Raw genomic sequence first — 10,983 nt, 5'->3', positions numbered from 1 at the left:
GTCATCTACAGAAATCAATCCTGAATCCAGATAATTATTTATTTTTATTATATAAAATTATGAGATTTTATTAAGCTAATTATTATGAAATCTCGAATCAAATATTTTGTGCTTATTTCAAAAAGGATTGAGATTTATTATATTTAAAAACATATGCGTAGTACCATGATTTTATCTAAGAGATTGACAAAAAATGCTAGTCTTGGGAGAAAACGAATAAAACAGATTCATGTAATCTACAGAGATCAATCCCGAATCCAGAGAATTATTCATTTTTCTTATATACAATAATGAGATTTTATTAAGGTAATCCTTATACAATTGCTGCCTCTCCGAGAAATATTTTGTTGTTGTCTCGGTTCCAATTCAAAATTAAACAAGTTCCTAATCATTATCTAACAAAAATAGCACTTTTTATGTTTTTGAGTAAATTTCCATTAGCATATTTTAATTGTTTTCTTTCGTTTTTTTACAAATGTGGCTATTTTCTAAACCAGTCTTTAACATATTATTTTATATAAAAAGATAGTTCTCATAATTCTACATACAGAAAACACAATTTCCTTTATGTAAACATCTCTACAATAATTTTTATTAATGCGGTTTAAAATTATGATATAAATAAGAATGAAACAAATTATGATATAAATATAATATATATGTATACACATATATATATATATATATTTTATCGGAGATGGTTATTATTTACATCAAAGTTATATAAAATATTATTGTTTAGGTCTTAATGATATTTTATTTCATAAACTTATTTAGTACTTTTTTTTGTCATCAACTTAAACAGACTTATACTAACTTATTTAGTACTTTTAAAAAGGAAATTTTAAAACTAAATGCTAAAAGCACATAATTTCTAACTATAGATAAAAACTATGAATCCAAAACTAGACAAATTTCTATGCAAGTTTTTAAAAGCCTAAACTACTCTAATAATAAAAAAAAACTAAAAACTAAAAACCAAAAAACAGAATTTCAAATGGAAGTTATTCAAAGATAAGCAAACATTGAAGATCAAAGTTATATTGGACTGTTAAAGGACATATCCATACTATTTTTATTTTTTGAATTGTTACCCATTACGGACTAACAAATTCAATCCAAAAAATAAAAAAACATATAGACAAGTCCAATTGAACGCGGACAACCGATTTAATTATATAATAGCCATAATCACAAAATATCACCTGAAGATGATTTGGAACGTTTATGGCAGATCCATTTCTATCAAATTTATTTTCTGGATCATTGCCCATTATAGACTAACTAATTCAGTCTGTAATAATTCAGAATGTATTCAAAGATATGCAAACTATTAAGGCTGAAGTTAAATTGGATCATTAATGAATGCGTGAATGGAGTCGTTTTTTCTTCTTGCTAGCGAATAGAGCCGTTTTCATCTGCAGCAACACCAAAATGAATCATAAACTCCAACTTTTGCAAATTTTGGCAGAAATTTAAATTTTAGAATTTTGATGAAAAACATAATTTTGTGGTTTGGCTATTAATTATAAATTTTGGTTCTGTGAGAAAAATTTCAAATTGCAGTTCTGGCGAGAGAAAACAATTTTGCTATCTTAACAAAAAATGTAATTTTGTAGTTTAAATGAATAGATAATTTATGGTTTTAACGATTTTAACAGAATATATAATTTTGTGGTTTTACGGCTTTGAAAATATAATTATGTATTATTACAAATATTATATTTTTTTAGTTTTGGTGTGATAGTGTAACTTTACAGTTTGATATAATTTTACAGTTTAAACATTTTCATTAAATTTTTATGGAAATATAAATTTGTAGTTTTGACAGAATATTATTTTATTGTTTTGATGAAAACTATCATTTTATTAAAACTGAAATCTTATTTTTCATTATTTGTACGTTGAGATTACTTTTTTTTTATAAAAAAACAATATATATATATATATATTATATATATATATTAACTATTCAAAATATAGGACAATTAGAGTTTTCATGGTTTAAGAAACATAGTTTTTCAAAATTTGGTTGGTTTATCATATTGTGATATTTTCATGATTAAATAGACCAATTCTAAAATAATAAGAAGATAATAAATTAGCAAAAAATGAGATTTATTATATCTTTAAAAACATCCGAATAGTTCTATGAATTATATAAGTGATTGTCAAAAAAATACCAGTTTTAGGAGAAATCAAATAAAACAGATTCATTAAAGTAATTCTTATAAAACCTAGAACCAAATTTTTGTTGTCTTGGTTCCAATTCAAGATTAAACAAGTTTGAAATCATTATCTAAACATAAAGAGCACTTTTGTTATGTTTTTGAGTAAATTTTCTTAGCATATTTTCATTGTTTTCTTTACCCTTTTTTTGGGGGCAAATATGACTATTTTATAAACCAATCTTTGAAAAAATCATTTTTATATAAAAAGAAAGTTTTGATACTTCTACATACAGATAAACACAATTTCCATATATGAAAACATCTCTACAATCATTTGTATTAATGGTGTTTTAAAATGATGATATAAACATAAAATATATATACATTACTTTATCAGAATAGCTATGATTTACATATAAATTATATAAAAGATTACTTTGTAGGTCTTGATGATATTTTATCTCATCAACTTATTTAGTAATTTTAAAAGGGAAATATTAAAACTAAATGCACATTATTTCTAACTATGGATAAAAACTATAAATCCAAAAATTAGACAAATTTCTATTCAAGTCTTTTAAAAACCTAAAACTACTCTAGTGACAAAAAAGCTAAAAAACTAAAATGCAGAATTTGGAATCTATTCAAAGATATGTAAACAATCAAGTTCAAAGTTAAATTGGATCTTTAATAGACATACTAGATTTTGACCCGCCCTTTCAGAGGGCGGGTATATTTTTGTTTTAATTTTTTAAAGTTTTTTTTATATTTTTGTTATTGTTTAATAATCATATTTGTGTTAAATATTAATTTTAATATAATTTTTAGTAACTAAATTAAATATGTCAAGTTGCATAATATACACTTGTGTCATATACATATCAAAATATATTTTGAAACTTTTTTTTTAAATTCTTCTCCATTATATTTTTTTAGTAGTTACCTAACATAATCAGTCAAAAATATTTTATGTCATAAAAATTCGACAAAGAATCGAAAATTAAAGTCTCATATTCTATTAATTTTTTTCTCAAAGTGTTATATCTGAAAACCAATATCAAATCCAACACCGCACCGAAACACAAGAAAGTTTTTGAAATGTTTGATAAAAACAAATTTAATATATTTTATTAAATATATGTACATATATGTATATATATATATATGTTCTTCTCTAATTTTAAGTAAAATCACATTTAATAAATATTTTTAATCGAATAACCTATTAAAAAAAAGTAAAATCACATTTAATAAATATTTTTAATCGAATAACTTATTTTAAAAAAAGTAAAATCACATTTAATAAATATTTTTAATCGAATAACCTATTTAAAACCCGTTAAACTAAAACATGTCATCCTCACTGTCTAGAGTAATAATTAAGTGAAGAACACTATGCATAGATGGATGGTCAAAATTATTTTGTATCCAAAAAATCCGACTCAGAATCTACTCGAAAATCAAAGTCTCATATTCTATTAAAAATTTTCTTAAAGTGTTATATCCGAAAACCAATATCAAATCCAACACCTCACCGAAAACAAAAGAGATTTTTTGAAATGTTTGATAAAAACAATTTTTAATATATTTTGTTGAATATATATATACACACATATATGTGTGTGTGTGTGTGTGCTTTTCTCTAATTTTAAGTAAAATCACATTTAATAAATATTTTAATCGAATAACCTATTTAAAACCCGTTAAACTAAAACATGTTATCTTCATTGTCTAGAGTAATAATTAAGCGAAGAACACCATGCATAATTAGACGGTGAAGTCCCATGCATCCTCTTCATAAGTATATATTTTATAAATAATACTTCCATAATAATATCAACTTATATAGTTTTAGTAGTTTTAAATTTACTTCCAAAAATGTTTTGTAGATCATAAATTTAAATATAGTATATTGGCCATATAATTAGGTATCATATAGGAGTCCGATATTTAATTTTTCTTGCCATACATGATCACTCTTAACTTTACCCCTATTCCTACTTGAAATATTACTTTTTGTGCTATTAGGCCTACTTTAAAAATAACCAACTTTTACATAATTGTTTCTAATCACGATCTTTTCTCTCTCAGCTAAGCAGTTACTTTTCCTCTATATTAAAACAGTTGGATTTATAGATTTGCTTTTTCACGTGTATTAAAAGATCGTGCTTGAAGCACAAAGACAGAATACATATTTCAACCATATGTTTTTACAGAGGATTTTACGTTATTTTTTAACAGGAGGTGGTTATGTTTTTTTTTTAGATGTAGTTATATTGTATGTCATGCAGTTATATTTTAAAATGCAGTTATACTTTTAAGTTGGACACAACATATATCAATGGGTCATGATCCTAATTTAATAGTATTGATACATTTCTAACTACTTTTATTTTTTTGATTGTTATCCATTACGAACTAATCTATTCAGTCTAAAAAATATAAAACGCATAGATACAAGCCCAACTAAACGCGAACAACCCATTTAATAGCTCTAATCATCAAATATCAATTGAAGATGATTTGGGTTGTTAATAGGCAGATTCATTTCTATCGAATTTCATCTTTTTGATCATTACTATTTCAGTCCATAAAAACAATTCAGAATCTATTCAAAGATATGCAAACAGTTAAGTCCGAAGCTAAATTGAGTCGTTAATAAACAAATCAATTTCTCTCTCGAGTTTTATTTTGTTGGATCGTTACCCATAACGGACTAACCAATTCAGTCCACTAAAATAAAACGCGTATAGACAAGCCCAATTGAACGCGGACAATCCATTTTGACACCCCTAATCATCAAAAACCCTAATTGTGGCAGTCTTCTCTTATTATCATCACTTATCATCTCACCTCCCTCCCCCATCCTCCTCCACTCCGCAGGCTGCATTCTTCCAAGGTAAACTCTATTACCCCACTCCATTGATTTTTTATAGAAAATGCATAACTTTATTTATTAAATTATACCTCTCTCTTTCTCCCTTTTGCCTGAACTATCCTTCGAGTAAGATCTGATTTGATGAAATAGGGTTTTGCATAAATTTTCTTGATTAGGTTTTAGAGATCAATGGAACCCTCCTTCAATGTCAACGCCAATATGCTCCGTAATGAGACCAACAATGCAATTGTCTACTACCATCTCAACAAGCTGTTAGCCTCGCAGTTTGAGAAACCCCCTCAAGAGATCGCGGAGGCGTCGAGGTCTGCTTCTGCGGCCGCTACGGCCGCCGCTTCAGCTGCAAAGGCGGCCAGAGCTAACGCAAATGCCAAAGCTTACGCTGCTGCTAGAGCTGTCGCTGCGGCTAAGGCCGCTCTGAAACTGATCGCCTCGTTTCCTAACCAGGAGGAGGTCAGGAAGGACAAACATGTTGCTGTTGCTGAGGTTGAGGCTGAGGTTGATGAAGACGGTGACATGGTGTTGAAGGATCAAGAGTTGTTGTTACACTCTGGTGATGCGAGTAATGGGATGATAGTGCCAATCTCTTCTCCGAGTAAAAATGAGGAGTGGTCCGTGGGGAGGTTAAGAGAGAGGCCAAACGCAGAGTATGATTCCATCAACAAGAGGAGTGCGGTGGAGGTAGGTTCGTCCAGTAGAGTGGTTGAATCGTCGGGGAGTGGACAAGGAGGAGGAGCAAAAGAGGATGTCCAGAAGCCGACCAGGAAGAGAGGACGTCCGAGGAAACATTAGTTGTGTTTGTGGTTAACATTAGTCTTTTGGTCTTGTGATTTGGATGAGTTCAGTGAAAACTTTTAGACTGTAATTAACAGTTGTGGCCATCTAATCCCTAATTCTAAGGCTTAACTTTTTTTTCTTTTTTTTTTGAATTGGTTTTAAGACAATGTTGCTGGAGTTGAGTAGTGTGAGATGATAACATTCTTGTTCTTACATTAGAGACAACAAACATCTTTAGATTATGATCCAATTACTGGTTACAAGGCTACTAACTTTTATTTCAATTTTGTATGTTTGTGTTTTATCTGGGACCAGATAACTCAATGGCGTGCAGATTTTAAGTAGAATCAATGATCTAATCAGAGTGAGGATTAGGACTCAAGTCGATCTCTTCCCTCAAAATCTTAAACTTTCTGCCACTCGTCCCTATTTCTCAGCGAGCCCATCTCCTTCAAGCGTCCTTACAGCCTTCTGACGTCATTGGTCGTTCCATTGGAGATCCTTGCGTGCAAAGTAATGCCACTTGAATCTCTTGTTCCAGTTCTCTTTCCTTATAGTTCGTTTAAAGATCAGGATCCACCAACATCTCGAGCTTCTTCTCCTTCAACAACCCTTTCCACCTAAACAAGAAACAACGCTTGTCATATAGAAACCTTGTAATCTCGAGAGGTTTGGAAGAACTGCCATACTTATTCATCTCTACTTCTGTCTGAAACTGGAGTTCTCCGCCTGGGATTCGCTCTTCTTTCATTATCTTGACAGCAACAAGAGTTCCGTCTGTTAACTCTGTTTGCCCTTGTATACTTTCCCGAACTCACCTCTTCCTAGAATGTTCTTGTTACTGAAACCGTCGCTTGCTATCCCGCAAAGAAAATCTCTTGAGCTGCCCCAGATGAAAATGAGAAGTTCAGACATTGCCAGAAGAAGTGTGAAGAGTGAGAAGGAGCCATTGTGATTTGTGAGGAACCGAACCAGAGAGTTGGCTATTTGATACATCTCTGTGTTGCATCCATCAAGGTTAAGTGCATTAACTCAAACAAACCAACTGAAAGGTGAATAAAGCAGATTTAAATGAATGTTGCTGAGAAAACTCACAACACTTGAAGAAGGGGAGTAATATTGGTCAAGGACATGGGAATAGACCCAGTGAGACTGTTATTGTTAAGCCGCCTACAAGGTTCCAGTATTAGAAATCAGTTGAAGCCAACAGACAGTATACATGTGATTTATTATTCAAACGCAGTACTGTAATGTTTTATCTAATCTCATTTGCATATTTGTAAGCTTAGTCGCAATTCTTATTCATTGAAGAAGTAAAATGTTTTATTCACTAAAAGTACTAAAAATCTTCACCAATGACCAAACTAGTAGTGTCCACATGATGAAAACGAATGGAGGAGAGTTTGACTTGAGCAGAAAACAAAAGACGAAATAACAAAGAGAAGGAAAGAGATAGAACACAGTTGTTTGGACGTATAACTTTCTCTTTTTCCTTTATATTTTGATGGCTGCACAGTTCTTCTATACGACAAATAAATGCTTACACTAATAATACATTCACTCTCCAACTTCAGGTGTGAGAGAGAGCTTTCTTTCTATGGTGATTTGCATATAAGAGAACAACCTCAAAGCTATGAAGGCTGCATCACGTGGTCCTGTTGCTTGAGAGCTTGCTGCAGCTTCAGCACCTCTTGCTGTTGTTCTGGGGTCAGCATCCTCAGCTGATCCGGCGTAAGGTTCATCACTTGCTGGAGCAATGTTGACTGAACATCCGGGGACAGAAGTGCCTAGACCAAAAAAAAAACAATCAATCAAACAATTCTTTCATCTAATTAAGCTTCCAAATTATGTGAACTGGTGGTACCTGAGGCGCTTTCTCTTGTAGCTGTAGTGGATTTGGAAGCATTGTGTTAGACGCATGGCCTGTATGAAATGGAGTGGTTCTCCGATCGTCCACTCTCATCATCTTCGATGGTCTATCTATTGATTCATGAGGTCCCTCATTGTTTATTCTTTTGCCATAGTGTAGTGATGCCATTTGCCCACCTTGCTGTAAAGTATATATATGTGTATATACACAGATGTTAAGTAATCTCCACAGAGAATCTAAACACACAAATAAAAGTAAGAAAGTAATGAATAGGATCATATAGCCCACTGAAAACGCACCTGCATCACAGAGCTTGTTAATGGTGGCCGAGGTACTTGAGATGGTTGGATAGCATTAGAAGCTGGAACCACTTGTTTTTGGCGTTGGAATGGAGCAGCGGTTTCGCTGAGACCTTTAACTTGGGATCTAGGAGGAGGATTCACGCCTGGTTGTGGAATCTGACTAAAAGGTTGTTTAGAAGACTGTTGAACGGGAAACTGACTATGTGGAGGGCGGTTTAGCTGTTGCGGTCTTTGTGCAAGTGGTGGTAAAAGGCTTTGACTAGATCCAGAGAGATGTGTGTCATGAATTGAAGATCCTGTCATATGGTTTGGGGCCTGAACAATATTTGGCGTCTGCAACTGCACAGTTCAAGAATGGAAACAGCCCTCTTAAGAAATAGCACATAGATAGATAAGGAAGACGCACAAAACTATTCAGAGAGATGGAAACTTACGACTTGTGGACTCACAATTCCAAGCATTATTTGTGCCTACAATAGCAGAGAAGGTATAGGTTCAAAAGATGGTGTACAAAACATAATGTAATACACCCTGGGAGATTGACTCATCTAGTTAAGGGAATACTAAGGTCAGTAAATGGCGAAACTAAACTGATTGTTCCCTCCTAACTTCCATGATATATCACCAACACTACCTTATTATAGCATTGGAAAGATTGCACAAGAGACAAATGATTTGCAGAATCAGGAGATGTGAAAGTAGTACCAGAAAGACAGCTTTTAGCAAGTGAGGTCTTGAAACCAACAACTGTCGAGCTTCTTCCTTATTCTGCGTAGCCATTAACTGACCATTAAGAACAAAACACAGTCACAATCACATTCACACCATTCGTACACAATAGTTCAACACTGCGTCAATACACAATCAAGGGAACAACTTCACACCTTAATGGACGTTATAATTTCAGAGAGCTGAGTTCTAGACATCTTGGCAAGATGAAGAGTCAGGGGATCACTAGCTGGAACCTGCAGCGTACTTTGCGAACCCACCTGTGGACCACCTAGCGCACCAGCCATAACAGACGCAGCCTGCATAGCAAGGTGAATACCAACCGGCTGATGCATACTCGAATCCACAGCCCCTCCAACCTGCTTTTGAGACTCTGTCACCAAACAACAGCCACAAGTTTTATTTCTCTAAAGACAGTTCTAGTCAAGTAAAGTTTCACATACTAAAACAAAAACCAATGTTCAAGAAATAGCTATGGGGTAATTAGGCGTTTTATATGAAATTATTGATTAGGCATCTATACCAAATTTTTTAAAAAAAAACATTCAAGAATTAATTGTTCTTAACTAAACCGATTTTTAGAACATTGACAAAAACATACCAGTAGCAGCAACAGCAGGAGGTAAACCAGTTCCTCCTTGACCCTTAATCAAAAAGTTACCACCTTTAGTTATAACTTATTGTCCTAAGATGGGAGCTTCGACATTTAGACATAAGGAGAGGAGTAGAACCTGATCTCGGGGTTTGTCGGTTCCTTTATCATTCTCAGCAAAATCAACTCTTAACTGACGACCGTTGATTTCATAACTCTTGAGATTACGACGAGCACTCAACGCTGTCTCTTCGTCTTTATACTCGCAAAACCCGTATCCCTTTGGTTTACCCGTTTCTCTATCAGTAACCAATCTGAAACCAGGAAGAAGAAAAGGTGGTTCCTTTATCAAAACTCTAAACACGATTTTAAGTTCTTAATTGAAGAAGAAGGAGGCTGACCTGAAGGAGACAACGGGTCCAACCTCTCCGCAAATCTCTCGGAGTTGTTCTTCCGTTGCGTCGTAAGGAATGTTCCCAACTGAGAAGAATATGAAAGATCGATTGTTTTAAAAATCGAAAGGGATTGAAATCCAAGGAGAGAGGGAGAGAGAGAGAGAGAGTACCGAAGACGCAGCGTCGTTGGGATGAAGAAGAAGAAGAAGCCATGTTGAATCAATTGGAGAAGCGCGGCTTCATCTTCTCCCGGCGAAGAAAAATTAATGCGTAATTTGGATTGGAACGAGGTCTGTGGAGTTCGAACCGTGGGTTGGTGGAATTCTCAGAGATCTTTCGTATTCGTTCGTCAATGGGAGAGTTCTTACAAGAACAAAAACGAAAATAAACCAGAAAAGGAAACTTTATTTGTTTATATGATGTCCAAAAAAATAATTTATATTGCGGTCAAACCGAAGTAAGTTTTTGGAATCGAGTTCTCACTTTAAAAATTAGAGCGGTTAATGTCGTTTATACCTTTAATGAATTTTTTTTTTTTTGGTCAAATTTTTTTTGGTCAAATACCTTTAATGAATAAAATGTATAAATATTAGTAAATATTATGTCTATAATTTTGAATAATAATCACAATTATTAAAAATAATTTTTTTGACTTTAAATATTTTGAAAATCAAAAGTCTTGAAATTGCATAATCTTCCCAGAATATTGAGATATAGTGATAATTCTATAAGTTTATAAACAAATTATTTAAATACATATTTATTTTAATTAAATATGATTAACTAATTGTATATCAGAAAAATAATATATAATATTTTAAATAATGTGATGTCATTATTGTATACATATAACTTAATATTAATTAATCAGTGTTTCAGTAATTTTATTATATCAAAATAACATGATTCTATTTTTATTTAAAAAAAAATTAGAACTTTTGTTTATACCACAAAAATACATATCTTTATTTGTAAATAATTTTCTTTTAAAATCAATTTATGTTATAATTTCTTTGACCTTATCAATTTTAGAACTTATCATCTATATTGATATTCATTCAGTTTGTCTTCATGTTATAAAAAGACGTGAAACTAATTAATTGACATTCATTGTAATACATAAAACACATATATTTCACCAAAAAAAAAATAAAAATTAAATAAGTAAAAGTATAGAATAACAAAGAATACAACAAAGAATAGGTTATGTAGAAATCAAATCTTAGTGAATTTAACGAAGTTACTAAACAT

General features: G+C 32.0%; 2 protein-coding genes across 3 annotated transcripts; one reads left to right on the top strand and one right to left on the bottom strand.

Annotated features, from left to right (window-relative positions):
* The first annotated feature begins 4,941 nt into the window (after positions 1-4,941).
* Positions 4,942-6,089, top strand: BNAA02G15550D. The gene is made up of 2 exons (XM_013862376.3): positions 4,942-5,070; positions 5,226-6,089. Exon 2 carries the CDS (start codon positions 5,239-5,241, stop codon positions 5,857-5,859), a length of 621 nt encoding a protein of 206 aa, XP_013717830.2. The 5' UTR covers positions 4,942-5,070; positions 5,226-5,238; the 3' UTR covers positions 5,860-6,089.
* A 1,137-nt stretch (positions 6,090-7,226) lies between these two features.
* Positions 7,227-10,153, bottom strand: LOC106395947 (cleavage stimulating factor 64-like). 2 transcript variants are annotated; one of them, XM_013836258.3, is made up of 10 exons: positions 9,903-10,153; positions 9,739-9,817; positions 9,477-9,651; positions 9,347-9,389; positions 8,901-9,118; positions 8,722-8,799; positions 8,451-8,486; positions 8,014-8,355; positions 7,709-7,894; positions 7,227-7,631 (listed from the first exon to the last, which is right to left on the bottom strand). In XM_013836258.3, the coding sequence occupies exons 1-10, from the start codon at positions 9,943-9,945 to the stop codon at positions 7,476-7,478; spliced, it is 1,356 nt and encodes a 451-aa protein (XP_013691712.2). In that variant the 5' UTR covers positions 9,946-10,153; the 3' UTR covers positions 7,227-7,475. The 2 variants fall into 2 exon arrangements, with proteins under 2 accessions (XP_013691712.2, XP_048613086.1); XM_048757129.1 differs by having other exon boundaries at positions 8,901-9,122; positions 9,348-9,389.
* Positions 10,154-10,983: the final 830 nt, after the last annotated feature.

The sequence above is a fragment of the Brassica napus genome, chromosome A2, assembly GCF_020379485.1.
Source record: "Brassica napus cultivar Da-Ae chromosome A2, Da-Ae, whole genome shotgun sequence".
Lineage (NCBI taxonomy): Eukaryota > Viridiplantae > Streptophyta > Magnoliopsida > Brassicales > Brassicaceae > Brassica > Brassica napus.
The sequence above is the reverse complement of the archived record's forward strand: the minus strand, read 5'-3'. Positions and strand labels throughout refer to the sequence as shown.

What these genes read in the sequence shown, in the direction of transcription:
- BNAA02G15550D (XM_013862376.3), top strand. Translation starts at nt 5,239, where the DNA reads ATGGAACCCTCCTTCAATGTCAACGCCAATATGCTCCGTAATGAGACC.
- LOC106395947 (XM_048757129.1), bottom strand. Translation starts at nt 9,945, where the DNA reads ATGGCTTCTTCTTCTTCTTCATCCCAACGACGCTGCGTCTTCG. An exon ending in CTCCTGCTGTTGCTGCTACT is followed by an intron (nt 9,123 to 9,347) that starts GGTATGTTTTTG and finishes TGTTGTTTGGTG; the next exon opens with ACAGAGTCTCAAAAGCAGGT. An exon ending in TGCTAAAAGCTGTCTTTCTG is followed by an intron (nt 8,487 to 8,721) that starts GTACTACTTTCA and finishes CTGCTATTGTAG; the next exon opens with GCACAAATAATGCTTGGAAT.